The sequence below is a fragment of the Muntiacus reevesi genome, chromosome 11, assembly GCF_963930625.1.
Source record: "Muntiacus reevesi chromosome 11, mMunRee1.1, whole genome shotgun sequence".
In the NCBI taxonomy this organism is placed as follows: Eukaryota; Metazoa; Chordata; class Mammalia; order Artiodactyla; family Cervidae; genus Muntiacus; species Muntiacus reevesi.
The window spans coordinates 24,191,907-24,207,394 of NC_089259.1; the positions used below are offsets into that span (position 1 = coordinate 24,191,907).

The 15,488-nt window shown below is 38.7% G+C and overlaps 1 protein-coding gene across 7 annotated transcripts in view; it reads right to left on the bottom strand.

The window, feature by feature from the left end:
• The window catches only part of NBEA (neurobeachin), a 652,386-nt gene that overhangs the window by 119,027 nt on the left and 517,871 nt on the right, over nucleotides 1-15,488 (bottom strand). For all 7 annotated transcript variants that reach the window (XM_065901711.1, XM_065901709.1, XM_065901706.1 and 4 more), the window contains 2 exons: nucleotides 2,027-2,144; nucleotides 1,610-1,712 (listed from right to left, as the gene is read on the bottom strand). In XM_065901711.1, coding sequence (XP_065757783.1) covers nucleotides 1,610-1,712; nucleotides 2,027-2,144 — 221 coding nt within the window. The remainder of the gene's footprint in view (nucleotides 1-1,609; nucleotides 1,713-2,026; nucleotides 2,145-15,488) is intronic.

Consider the following 15,488-nt stretch of genomic DNA (forward strand, 5'->3'; position numbering starts at 1 on the left):
GTGTTGTTCAAAATAGCAAATACCCTGAGCATGTGCAAACATGTCTGTGAATTGGTTTTACATTATAAGCTTAATATGAGAACAGAGACTTTGTAATGTAGGGTAACTCTAGTTGAGTAGCACTTAAAAAGCACCTTTGCAATTAGGCAGTGTGCTAGGTATTGTAGATTAAAAGATAAATGAGACACAGTTCCTGTCTTTTAAATGTCTGTAGCCTATTTAAGGGGAAGATGGACAAAGATTGGTTTTCCTTTCCATGCATGCAGTGCTCTGGAACAACTCCCAGGCACTTAACAATCTACACGGGAAGACACTGTTGCTTGTCTGCCCGAAGCCGATTATTCTCTTTCTTCCTTAACAACAGAAAGTGTATTTTTTTCAGATAGGAAGTGGCAGGGAGTTCATAGGTATATTTTTCCTTGACTTGTAAGGGATGATTTGGCTTCACGTTCAGTGATTATTTTAGGGGCAGGAAGGTGACTCCATTCTGGCCAAAGGGACTTCTAAATGTACTCCATTCTAAAACATAGAATTTCAAGAAGTCCTTTGTGTCCTTCTCGTCCTTGAATGAAGTTGTATGAAGACGTGGTATTCAGAGCAGTAGTGGTTATTTTGGGAATATGAGGCCAACTTAGAGTCCTGACATTACTGAACCTCTGAGCCAATATTGGCAACTCCTTTTTTATGTTTTAAATTTTTATTTATACATTTGTTTATTTTTGGCTATACCGGGGCTCCTTCGTTGCTCTTCTCTAGCTGTGTGCGGGGACTACTCTCCAGATGTGGTGTGTGGGCTTCTCCCTGTGGCGGCTTCTCTCGTGGCAGAGCACAGGCTCAGCAGTCATCGTGCATGGGCTTAGTCGCTCCATGGCACGTGGGGTCTTCCTGGACCAGGGGTTGAATTTGTGTCTTCTACATTGGCAGGTGGATTCTTTCCCACTGAGTCACCAGGGGAGCCCCTGGCAACTTCTTAATTCCACCTCTTTCATAAAACAAAACCCCCACTACCAAAACCCACTTTTAGTCATTCAGTCACTCGCAGCCAAAACCAACTAACTGATATTAGTGACACACGTAATTACTGACCATGTTTTCTACACAGAGTAGTATCTTTGACTAAGTAAGATTTCAAAATAATGCATTTAAAATACAAAGATGAAAGATTCAGGAAATGATTATAACCACACCATGATGAAGGACTATTAAGCTCAATAAACCCTAAGAGTTTTATTACTGTAATGAAGAAGTCTTTTTACACAACACTTATAAAAAACTATATGTTATTACACAACAATTAATCACAAACATCATGAGGCTTTTGATATGTCTTTCATAAGATCTTCAGTAAAATGTCTTAACATGCTTGCTATAAGATGCATCAACTTTCTTTGTCATTTAAATAAAATTATGTTAAATAAAATTATTCCCTATTCTGTCATTCTTAAAATAGCTATTTTCATAACCTCTTTCCCTACAAATGACCTGCAGAGGAAGACAATTCCTTGATATTCAAAATAATTACAATGGCATAACTCTATTCAGATTTTTGTTGTATTGAGATGGAAATATGTTAGCAAACCATAGGTAATGTGTAATATGATATAATTACCTGGCTTGTGGCAAACCATAGCTGGTCCCTACTCCAACCCGAGGCAAGCTGTAGACGACTTTTTTTACTGTTGCTTGATCAGGGAAATTAAACATAACTGAAGCTGTGGCAAGAAGAAAAAACATGATTTAGAAAACCACAGGAGAGCTAACCATCAATTTCAGAAATCATTTTTCAAGTGCCTTTCATGATTTATTTGTAAAGGTAATGAATCTTCATGGAAATTAGATTTCCTTGTAAGTTTATCCTAGGATTAACATTTTCAAACAAATACATTCTTTTTTAATTTTAATTTTTGCATTAGCAGCAGCATATCAAAGAAAGAAATACAATGCAAAAAATCAAGTCGGTATCACATCATGTCAATCATTAACATTCAGCAGCACATTTTCTTTCAAAATATTTAAGGAGACTTACTTCGGTTTGCCATAAACACTTCCAAAGCAGTATTTTGTAGAAGATAACGTCTTGAAAACACAGCTCGTATCTCGCTGAACATCCATTTTCCATGAAGTCCTTCAGTGTATGCAAGGACCTAAAATAAGCAGTTTGAAGGGAATTGTTGGTCAGTGGAATGTGTGTCTCAGACTCAGTCTGACAGTATCTTAGACAGTGCTGTATAAAAATCAGTAAATTAGAGGTTATCTTCCTGAATTCATGATATGTCACAATACTGTCAATCATTTGATTCTGTATATTTACAAAATTTCTACCTTTCTAAATTTTTGTACCTGGCTCATGTAGAAATGAAGGAACAAAGGAACAGAAAAGTTGTAAGTTCAAGGTGACCCTGTGACAAAACAGAAAATGTGTTATGCCTTGGTGGTCTTACATATGATTGGTTAGACCAGGTGGCTGGATATACATGGCTGGTGCTTTTCCAATGTCATTTTCCTCCTTCTTCCTTGCTTAATGAAAGACCATTTAGTCCTCAAAGAGGTCAACACCAAGCAAGGGTTCATGATTGATCTGAGCCTGAGGTCAATGAACATTTCTGGTAAAAGGTGAAGAAGTAAAAATTTTTAGGACTTGCAGGCCCCCTGTCCTTCTCACAACTATTCAACTTTGCCACTGTGATATGAAAGCGGTCCCAGACAATGTGTAAGTAGATGGGCATGACTCTGTTCCAATAAAACTTTATTTGCAACAATGACCTGAATTTGTTCCCGAGGCCAGAATTTGTCTGACCTTTGATCTAAGATAGTGATGATAAAGTCATTCTTTGCTTTCCCCAAATTCCCTTGCAACTATAAGTAAGGAAATATGACCCAGAACTGGCTAATGAGAATGAAACCAGTCATTTGGGGGTGTTTCAGAAAAGCTGATAAAAGGAGTCATATGTAGCTGGCACACTTCTGTCTCCTCCTTACTTGAATGGAGATGTAACGGGCAGAAATTGTAGAAGCAATTGTGTAGCCATTAGAGGAAGACCAAGGGAATCCCAGCAAAGGTTGACCCTAATAAAAGTTGCTTAGTATTGCTAATACTAATTTTCAGCAACTATCCATATGTGGACTTTTTGCTTCATGATACAGATAAATTCACATTTGATTATTCTGTTGCAGTCGAATCTGCAATAAACACATTTTTGGAGATAACAGAGAGAGAGAAGGACAGGAAAGTCTGGCATGCTGCAGTCCATGGAGTCACAAAGAGTCAGAATAACAACAAAGTGAGCATAATCTCAGAAACAAGAAGAGATCTTTCCATGAAAGCTATGATGGCACCTTTATACTAAAAGTGGTATGCTGGGAGGATGGGTGATTTTATGTATTTGCAACTGTGCTGCTAAGTATGGTTCCATCTAGATTTTACACACTTTCATCAGCCTTTTTGGAGAAGGAGATGGCAACCCACTCCAGTATTCTTGCCAGGAGAATCCCACGGACAAAGGAGCCTGGTGGGCTACAGTCCATGGGGTCGCAAAGTCAGACACGACTGAGTGAGTAACACACACATATTATATATTAGACTTTATATATATGAGTGTGTGTTAGTACATACACACATTAATATTTTTATTTTTCTCCTTGAGAACCATGATTTGATGCATATTTGATCAAGTATTCTTTCCCATTAATCATAGTGTCAGTTTATTTTATTGAATACCTTTAGCAGGCAGGTGGCTCACACACATAGAAGTTGCTCTAAGTGCTTCATGTAAAACTGTCTTACCAACTGTGCCAGTTATTCAATAGCTGGCTCTTGGCTCTGGAGTCACACTTAATTGCTTATCATGTGAAAATGAATCCATGCCCTTAATTTTTCCTTTGGTAGCTGGGAGCATGTTGAGGTCCATCAGGAAAGGACTCTGAAGAGACGATGCAGAGGCAAGGGGTCTTTCTTCCCCATTCCGTGTGCTCACCTAGCAGGTCTCTGCAGAGCGTGGGCTTCTCCAGGGCCCGGCTGCTGCAGTGTGTGATGGCCGACAGGACCTGGTGACTAGAAGCTTTCTCCAGTACTTCGGTGCCTCAGGCACTTTTATAGCAACGTGCTTGATGAGAACCCTCCTATAAGGAGCTTCACCAATCCCTAGAGGGTGGTTTTCTGGAAAGTTCCAAAAGACGGAGCACCAAGCTCCCCCAGCAGGGCACCAGAGTGACTCTGTACCATGAAGGGTGCTATTAGCCATGCTGCTGCTGCTGCTAAGTCACATCAGTCGTGTCCGACTCTGTGCGACCCCACAAATGGCAGCCCACCCAGGCTCCTGTGTCCCTGGGATTCTCCAGGCAAGCACACTGGAGTGGGTTGCCATTTCCTTCTCCAATACATGCATGCCTTCCCTACCTAAGTCAGGGGCCCCTGCTTGGTTCAATATCAGCTCAAAATACAGTGGCTGCTCCTCATGTATTCTGTTCCTATGTTCTTCAGAGTTCTTTTTATTTCTTACTAACTTGTTTCTCCAAAATTCTACTAGAGTTTATATTGTAATTATTTCTATGTTATAGTGTTTATAAATTATAACACTCTCCCTGTTCAAATTGCTATATGGTTTCTTTCTCTTGATTGGTTACAAATTGATATAGGAACTCAGTCAGTTCTCCTCCAGGCTGGGACCACAACAGTCCTCAGAGACCCTCAGGGACCCTTGAGAGCAAGAAAAAGGAAACTGAGATAATCAGAGGAACTCAGTAAAGCCTGGAGGTGAAGAGTAAAAGGAGACAGAATAAAATTAAATTGTTTTACTAGCAAGTAATAAACAGCTTGGGCTTCCATGGAGGCTTAGCGGAAAAGAATGCGCCTACCAATGTAGCAGTTGTGGGCTCGATCCCCGGGTTGGGGAGATCCCCTGGAGAAGGAAATGGCACCCATTCTAGTATTTCTCCCTGGAAAATTCCATGGACAGAGGAGACTGGCAGGCTACAGTCCACGGGGTCACAAAGAGTTGGATATGACTGAGCAACTAAATTAACAACAACCATGAACAGCTCAGGAGGCAAATTCCAAAAGATAGATCCAAAGTTCCAAGCTGTTTTGAACAAGGACAGCAGCATCTGAATGAGCGGTACATCCCCCCATTCAGAGAAGCCAAGGAAAAGAAAATTTTCCTTTATAGTCACTGACGTTATAGTTAAGCTTTGAAATCCTTAAAAGGGGCTGATAAAAGACACTGCTCTGAGGCATTCATAATTTCCTGCCAGAAAACTCACGAGAGCTAACAGTCCTTTTCTTTTTTTTAAAGCATGCCACCTCCTACTTTCTCGTTTCCTTCCAGATTGATTATGGAATGAAACTCTCCTAATTTAATTAAAGCTTCTCTTTTAAGTATCTTTTCCTGTGAACTGCCTTTCCTGGCATCCAGCTTAAGAGTTATCATGTACTAACCTCCCGTATCTCTTCTACGACGTCATTTTGTTTCAGTTCTGTGCATGGAACTTATTTATTTATTTGTTTGCTTTTTGTTGGTCCCCTCCCTGTGATGTGAAAGTTCCATGACAACAAGGTCCTCAGTCATCTTATTTACTGCTCAATACACAGAGCCTAAAGCAATGCCTCGCACATATGTGCTCCATATACATTCATTTATTCACTAAACCACCAAGAGAAACAGAGATAATACATATGGGGGGGGGTTACAAAGAGATCTTACAAACTATGTGCATCTTTGACTCCTTTGCTGAACTATAAAGAGTTTTCCAGTTTCACCTTCAGACTTTGCATGTTTATTATCCTAAAGCTGGAGCCCCGCCAGAAGTCTCTCCTGACTTGAGACTTAATCAAGATCTAAACAAAGAAATCTAAATAGAAAAACTGTTTTACATTTTCTAGTAGTTTAATTTGCACTCACAAGGAACTCTAGATTGGGTTATGTGCTGTGCTGTGCTCAGACATTAAGTCATGTGTGATTCTTCGTGATCCTGTGGACTGTAGCCCACTAGGCTCCTTGGTCCATGGGATTTCCCAGGCAAGAATACCAGAGAGGATTGCCATTTCCTCCTCCAGAGGATCTTCCCAACCCAGGGATCGAATCTGCATCTCCTGTACTGGCAGGCAGATTCTTTATCATGGAGTCACTAGGGTAGACTGGGTTATACCATATCTTGAAAGGTCTGTCTCCATAAAAAAGGATTCCTTCATTCTAGAGGGGCTATGGAAGGTCTTTTAGGCTAAGGCATTTTAGTTGATAGACTTAATGTCTCTCATTTAAGAAAATATATACTGAGGTGTGTCAAAGAATATCATTCGACACCCCTGTTAAACATTGGTTTCATCTCTGTTAAGTAATTAGACATTTTTTCTTGGTAGTGAAATTACTGCAGATAGGATGGAAAATAAAATATCTAAAGAAATGACGAACTGTTGAGATAAACCACTAGAATTCAAATAACTTCACTGATCGCCATGATCGCCTGGGACTATACCCCAGTCCCTTTTCCTCTCCTCTGCTCAGATGCCATGAGAAAGCCCTGAAACAGAGCATGAGGGTAACTAGAGAGAGTTTACCGACACACTCAGGGGGCTCATGGAGGCCAAAAGAGAACGCTGTGACACTGGAGGCAGAGAGACTAGTTAGCATGCTACTTTGGGCATGTGATGAGTTTAACCAATTTGTATATGCTTCAAAAGGGCAAAAGAATATCATTTATAGTTGATTAAGTACTGAGTTTATGGTATGTTTCTATAAAATTCTGGGCATCAAGCCTAGGTCTGAAATATGATTTGATGCTTATAAAATTGCCTGTATTTTATTTATACTTCCACTAGTTACATAGTGTTCTGTAAGTTTTAGGCTGTTCTATAATAATGCTTTAAGTTACTTTTTCACTTAGTCCAAGATATTTTTCTAAACCACAGAAGTACTTTCATCTAGACTTGAGGTTTGTGGTTTTGTTTTCTTTCTTAAGTCAACCTTTCCATATCATCTGATTTGTGCTTCCCAGGCTGTCCAAATTATTTTAATATACTATGAAACCAATCAACAAATGCTGAACTAGTCTACCCAGTTTCATTTTCTGAAAAGTTGAATAAAGAAATTTTATTACAGCATATGGACAGAGGAGCCTGGTGGGTTAGTCTGTGGGGTCGCAAAGACTCGGACACGACTTAGCACCACACACGCAGGTCATAAACGGGAAAATAAAGCATCTTGATCACAAATTTTATGAAACTTTTGTGATTTTCTTAAGTGTCCACTGACCTGCTTTGAACCAAGGGCTTAATATCCAAAAACAGTGAAGGGAGAGAGAGATCACACTGGTTTTATACCCTGAGGTCTGTCTGCCCCACTCACTTACGAACCGAAGCACATAGGACGCAATCTAAAACAAATGTAATAGAGACCCCTTGTAAACCACTTCACCCAAATGTGTGCTTAACACATATTATTTGATGACTGTGTTGAAGAAAAATAGGGTTGCTGTGCACTCATGTGTATCAGACATGCATATTTGTCAGAAACATGGGTATGGCTGTCAAATCGGTTTCATCTTTTTTTCCTTTAAAGGCAGTTAATATTATGTGACCTATTGTTTTGTGATAGCTTTGGCGATCTCAAATTGTCTGACTGCATATATCAGAACAAATATTTGGATATGAAAAAACTAAATTTTGCTTCAAGCTGTATTTTCTGTTAAGAATTGATGAGAATGATGCAAAGGGCTGGCGAGACATGCCCTGTTCAGTGTTCATCAGGTCATCATATCCAACAGACACTTGCAGCTTGAACAGCTTAATTAAAGGGCTGTTAGTGCAACGGAAAACTGTAATTCCCATTACTTTTGTAATTCTGTACAAATTATCAATGATTCTGGATGTAACAAATATATTCAGGATGGAGTAGTACAAGAGTAGTTTTAGGTTTGCATTCATACATGGTCTTTTCCCTTTTGCCAGATGAATAAAGAGGATTCTAAGGCCCAGAAGAAAACCAGAACCACAAAGTAGAAGCAGCTCAGGTTCTAAATTGACCACACGGAAGATCATCTCTGACTGGCAGTCGAGGTCATGGAACATGAGATGAGGAAATAGGAAGCAGCAAAAATGGCTAAATGTTTGGAACTGCCTTCTTCCAGTTCTCACTGCATGTCGTGGTGATACCATTTCTTCACCAAAGGCATAGAGAGAATAAGATGTAACTAATTAGAAGTGTATGGCAAAAAGAAAATAGCAACACAATGGACTATCCTCTTCTAATTGGGCAGTGAATAGCTTTCAAGAGGTCAGTTACGGACGTATGCACAAGTTAAAAGTAAGTTTTCAGATCCTTACCTTCTTAAAATCTATCTGCCTGAGGATGAATATGTGAGAGAAATACATGTTGTCTTTCCCATCTTTCTTTTCTCACTGCCATTCTCCAATTACAAAATGGGAGGGGGGCTCTCTATGATGTTATCATCTGGGATACAAAATTTGTTGAGGGGGTAGGAGCCTCAAATATAAGGGACAATTCAAAATACTGAAGGGAGTGTTGGAAAGTGTATGTCCTCAATGCCTAGATTTAAGAAAATCTTTTTCAAGTTAAATGGTTTCCTAATTCTTTACTTTCAAAGAGCTGAAGTTGAATCTAATTGGATTGATAGTTGGAAGATAATTAAAGATAATTTTTGATGATAGATCCACTAGGTGATTTTTAGTATACAACTTAAAAGTGGCACAAAAAGCTATATAAATGTTGCTGGAATAAAATGTCAATATCCTTCTATTTACTTACTTTAAAATTGTGAACAGGATTTTTCAACAGAATTACAAAAAAGAAAGTCAAAAACTATAAGAAGTATCATTCACACTGGTCAGAATGCCTCCCATCAAGAAGTCTATACATAATAAATGGTGGGGAGGGTACAGAGAAAAAGGAATCTTCCTACACTGTTGGTGGTAATATAAATTAGTATAGACTTTATGGAAAGCAGTATGGAGGTATAAAAGCTACAAACAGTTACCATGTGATCTAGCAATTCTACTCCTGGGCATATAGCTGGAGAAAACTATAACTCAAAAAGATACACGTATCCAGTGTCTCTACAGCACCATTTATAATAGCCAAGACATGGAAGCAACCTAAATGTCCATCAACAGATGACTGGATAAAGAAGATGTGGCTTAAATACACAATGAAATATTCAGTTCAACTCAGTTCAGTTCAGTCGCTCAGTTGTGTCTGACTCTTTGTGACCCCATGAATCGCAGCATGCCAGGCCTCTCTGTCCATCACCAACTCCTGGAACTTGCTCAAACTCATGTCCATCACGTCGGTGATGCCATCCAGCCATCTCATCCTCTGTCGTCCCCTTCTCCTCCTGCCCCCAATCCCTCCCAGCATCAGGGTCTTTTCCAATGAGTCAACTCTTCGCATGAGGTGGCCAGAGTATTGGAGTTTCAGCTTCAGCATCAGTCCTTCTAATGAAATATTACTTAGCCACAAAAAAGAATGAAATCATGCCATTTATAGCAACAAGAAATTATCATACTAAGTGAAGTAAACCAGAGAAAACAAGTATCAGATGATATAGTCTGTATGTGAAATTGAATAAAAAAATGATAAAAATGAACTCATTTTCAAACAGAAATAGACTCAGACATAGAAAACAAACATGATTACCAAAGGGGAAAGGGCGGGAAGGGATAAATTAGGAGTTTAGGATGAACGCTTGTACACTGCTATATATAAAATAGACAACCAACAAGGACCTACTGTATAGCACAGGGAACTATACTCAATATAGTTGTAATAACCTATGATGGAAAAGAATCCGAAAAACAATATACATCTGAATCACTTTGTTGTATATCTGAAACTACCACAATATTATAAATTGACTATATTTCAATTTTTAAAGTTAGGAGTAGCTTTAATATTGATCCCTGTATTGTTCTAGCAATAAATAATATTACTATGTAGATATACTAACCATCTCATTGAGATGAATTTCCAGTAGCATTTTAACTTTTTATGTTTTATATTTATTTTTCAAAGCTCACAATATATTTATGCTCTATGGTTATAAGCTGATAATATTTCTAAAAACAATTTGTTTCAGAATAAAAATGTTAAACACTTAAAATTTTATGGTCTTAGGAATTTAAAATATTAAAATTTTAATTCATTGGTGTATATGCTTTCTGTAGATTAGTAGAATATAATGATCAATATATGACTTTCAAGCACAAAATAGTTTTAGAATAGCTAAGTTTGGAGGAAGGATCAAATGGAAATATTTGTTGAGTAAGAAAGAGGAATTACATAAAATGCCCACTTGAAAAAAGACTATCTGTACATTTTAAAATGGATGTTGATGATAGCCAAATCATTATTTCTTTGGATATATTTGATTTTATTGGGCATATCTGAAAAGTGATTAAGAATTTTTTTTTATAAAATATCAATATGTAGAACATGCTGGATACCACATCTTTAAAAAAGGTTAAACTTATGAAAAGTATGAAATGTTAACGTGTAATATGTAAATTGTTTTATACAAGTGTAACGTGGTATAAAAGTCTTTTACAGGGTGGGTTAAAAAAATGTTAGAGGACAATTACAATGGACCCACACTATACAATAATGAAAACCTCAAATATCTCATGGAAAAGTCTCACTTCACCCTTTTATCCAATTAATAATGAATAAAGTCATCAAAATAAAACTGTCAGGGGTAGGCACTGTAATCAGTAAAATCTAATAGGACCAAAAAATGATCACTGAGTCAAATCTTTTCATTAAAATTTAGATGGAAAATAATTAGTCCAAATGAAAATAAATAATTCATGTAATATAAAGTTGAAAATGGAAAAAGCTGAAAATGGTTTAACTGTGAAGTAAATGAAAATGATCAAGAAATTAGGCTAGCAAAATGACAGTTTCCAGGAAACACATTGTCAATGAAAATTTTATTATACTATATTGTTATACTTCTGAGGTTAAATATTCATAAGCACAGTCATTATCCCTATATGGGTTAAAATTACAGGATCAAAATGTCATATACCTGAGAAAAATTTAGGCAGCTCATCTGTACTGAGTTTTTTCTTTAGTTTTATTTTATTTGGCTATGCGGTGCAATCTGCGGGATCCTACTTCCCCAACCAGGGATGGAACCCATGCCCCCTGCAGTGGAACTGTAGTCCCGACCACTGGACCACTGGAAGGCTGGGAAATCTCTAGAGGCCTTTTTATTTAGCATTTTGCTCTAATTCATCACTTTATGTATCTGCCTCTCCTACATTTAAAGTCTTCCTAGGGTCCACTCTCTTACAAGCTGTGAGACCTCCGTCAAGTTAGTTCATTTTTAATTCTTCAGCTTCCAAATCATAAGATGGAGGAAATGACAGTACCTAAACTCATAGGGTAGCTGAATGAGTTCTGAATGAGTTCTTTTTAAAAAATGCTTAGTACAGTTCCCGGCACACAGGAAGTGCTTAACAAATGTTCGCCTTCTGCTCTAATGCATGTGCATTATGTGTATGTGTACATACACACACACACACACATGCACTGAGCACATCTCTGGTTTAACCTTCAATAATGACACTGCAAGTGAGAGAGGAGAAAACTTGGGCCATAGCATATGACCTTTAAAACTAACAGCCGTAACTATTGTTTCCTTAGTGGCAGTTTGCATTCTAGAAGTTTTCCAAAATCACAACTATTTGGGACCTCAGCTACCACATCCATTGTTAGCAGTGATAACTCTAGGAAGTGAAAGTGAAAGTCGCTCAGTAGTGCCTGACTCTTTGTGACCCCATGGACTGTCCATGGAATTCTCCAGGCCAGAATACTGAAGTGAGTAGCCTTTCCCTTCTCCAGGGGATCTTCCCAACCCAGGGATCGAACCCAGGGCTTCCACATTGCAGGGGGATTCTTTATCAGCTGAGCCACCAGGGAAACCCAAGAACACTGGAGTGGGTAGCCTATCCCTTCTCCAGGGGATCTTCCCGACCCAGGAATTGAAGTGGGGTCTCCCACATTGCAGGCAGATTCTTTACCAACAGAGCTATAGTGTCTTCTCTAAATAGGCCAGCTCTTGCTCTTTTCATGATTTATCAATTGATTTTTTAGTGACTCTTATTTAACAAATATTTATTGATTGACTGTCACCAGCCGATAGCGAATGAGAGGCAGAGTCCCTGTTCAAAGAGGTCATAGACTCATGGGGACTCTCCAACAATGGGGAAGGTGTGAGCGGAAGCAGGGAAGGAAGCGGGTCTCAAGGAGAAGGAACATGTAAATACAGTGCCTTGGGGGATGGGTTCAGGCAGTCTGAAACACATATTGTCAAGAGGAGAAAGGTGAAAAATAATGTAAAAATGATGAAAGGTGTGTAGGGAACCAGGATGTGGGGGCTAGATCATGTAATTCATGTTAAAGAGTTTGGACTTTTGATCTGAGAGCAATGATAAGCCCCCTTTGTTAAACAGAGGTGAGATGATTAAATTCAAACTTTAGAAATCACTGCTGTGACTACAGTTTAGAGGCTGTTTTGACTGGTGAAGGACAATGCTATTCTAACAAACTATGCAAACATTATTTTATACTCATTAGTAGAAAGCCACTCTTTCCAAAAGGTAGATTTGTACCACTCCAATCACCTCCCTCACACTATGGGAAGTGCTTTTAAAATGATCTGTTCTGTAACATACATCCCTGCAACTGCAGAATTCATAAGAGTAGAGACTAGGTTGTATTCCTTATAGAATCAGTACATGAAAGGAACTCAATTTTGTTGAATAAAATATTGTAAAATTTAATTTACAAACAAACTCTGATTTGCAGTTGGAGTCCTCCTTCATCTTCAAAGGCATGTAACTCTCAAAATTAGGGTAAAACTCTTCAAAATTAAAAAAAAAATTATATTGGCAAGGTTGCTTCATTTTTGTCCTACTCATGAATGCCCCCATATGTAATATTATATATTTGGCTGTGTTTCATTTTCTCAAATTTGACAAACTCTGAAATCTTGTATTTGTGCCTCTGCTGTAATTTTACAAAGGGAAGGGCCAGGAGATGGAGAACTCTACAGTATTAGAAGGAAACTATTTTCTAGTTTCTAGTACTCACTTTCATTTCTACACTGAGCATATTAACTTCCCTGGTGTTACTCTGCATAGTGACAATTTTTAAAGCATTCATGCTTATACATCTCCAAATAATCCTATCGGGTTATTTGGCTTTCTGGGTTAGTGGGTTTCCTTTGAATCAAACTGTTAATGGGGTATTATTCTGTATATACTATAAACTGTCAGCACAAACTGTTTTTCTCTTTTTGGAAATATTTCTTATTAAAGTTTTTAGATATAGTCAGAAATGATACAAGATTAGATGGGAGAGCTGCAGTAATTATTGTTGTAGATGTAATTAAGGAGAAACTGCTTTTGACTTAAAGATCTAATCAGGGTAAAGAGAGAACTATTTGAAAACATTTTAACATTTTTTTATTTTCCACTTTTTCTTTTACAAATTTAAAACAAAAATTTAATTATATATTTCCCATTAAATGAGAAATGCATAATGAAAAGAGGTGCTTTTTTTAAAGTTTAAAGGTAAAACCATTCTTTTTTCTCTAGTTGATGTTTATTTATGTTATCCTGAAAACAAAACAAAACTGCATGCAATACAGATACTCATGCACTTTTCAGTTCATACCATGAGAAGTTCAAACACTGGAAAAGAAATCTGGATCTCAGCACATCATGAAAATCCTAACAGAGTTTAAAAAGCATATGTGCGTATGGGGAAGAAAAAAGAAGTGTATGTGCGTATGGTACATAAGCAGGTATTTAAGAAGTGGTAACTGCTTGTACTGATAGTGGTATAAAACCCCATATTAAGCTACAAGGGGCATTACACCGAGCTTTTACATTCTAACCACCTTGATCACTTTCTGCTCCCAAATGTGCCATCTCCGGTCACGCTTCTGCACCCTTGTACATGGTGTTTCTTTAGCCTGGCAGATCCCTCCCTAGTCTGTTCTTCTGATGAACTCCTATTGATGCCTGAGCTCGAAGAGCCTGCTGTTCCCTCTGAGAGCCCTCTACCCAACTGTGACATTCACCAAACCATCATTATTATGGTTGGTCTACTCGCTGGTATCTCTTGCAAACCTGTAAAACCCACTGGTGGCTGGAATTCTCAATGCATTTGTGCGTTTTTCACATGTAGCTCAAGGCTCAGCACGGAGCACTCACTTAATAGTAGTGATTAGTTATGAATGCCTTTATTGATCTACATTTAGTAATACTCATACACAGAAAGGTTACTAATTTATTTGGCCTATATTAATTAAAAGCTATCACATTAAGATAGTTCAGAGTTGATTTCCAATTTATTATATACCAGACAGAGCATGAAAGGTATCCTCTCCTGATAAGTTCCTTTTCACCATGTTGGTTACCTGACCCTACCACTCTGGCCTTGGTGAACTGAACCAGGATTGTCACCTAATATTAAAGTAGATACCATGACCTCCCTGGTGGTCCTGTGGCTAAAACTCTTGAGTTCCCAATACAGGGGGCCCGGGTTTGATCGCTGGTCAGGGAACTGGATACTTCACGCTACAACTAAAGAACCTGCATCCTGCAACTAAGATCAAAGATCCTGTGTGTGGCGACTAAGACCCAGTGTGCATGCATGCAAAGTAGTTTCAGTCATCTCCGACTCTTTGTGACCCCATGGACTGTAGCCAGACAGGCTCCTCTGTCCATGGGATTCTCCAGGCCAGAATACTGGAGTGGATTGCCACGCCCTCCTCCAGGGGATCTTCCCAGCCCTGGGGTTGAATCCATGTCTCTTACGTCTCCTGCATTGGCAGGTGGTTCTTTACCACTTGTACCACCTGGGAAGACTCAGCACAGCCAAATAAATAAATGTTAAAAAGAATAAGTAGTTATCTAACTAGAACAGCCACAAATGGTGGCAGTGAGAACCCTGTCCATCATAGCCATACTATTATGAATGCTGGCTGGCTGACCCCATCAGATAATCTTTTTTAATGATTTCAATGTGAGATATTCAGGGATAACTCTAGCAGCAGGGTAGGAAGAAGTCAAAAGATGGAGAAGGCAGTCATCAGAAATCGTAAGGCAGCAGGAATTCTGAAGAAGCAGAAGCCAAGACATGAAGAGATGAGCCTGGTGGTGGATGCAACCATCTCCTGCTCCAAACACACCTGGGACCACTTCGCTCTCCTGGCTCCAGTCCCACTGATTGTTTCCCAGTCCTGGGTCCACACCATGTTGTTTCCTGTTACAGGGCCAACACACATATTCTTCCCTCTCTGGAAACAGCTCCCCTCCCGCATCTGCCTACTTTAGTTCTACTCATCCTTGAGCTCTCTTGACTTCTTATTTTCTCAACGGACCTCTCCTGCTGGGCAAAATCACCCTATCACACATTCTCATAGCACCACATGTGAGAGACATTCTCTTCAAAGTGTCATTTCGCAAA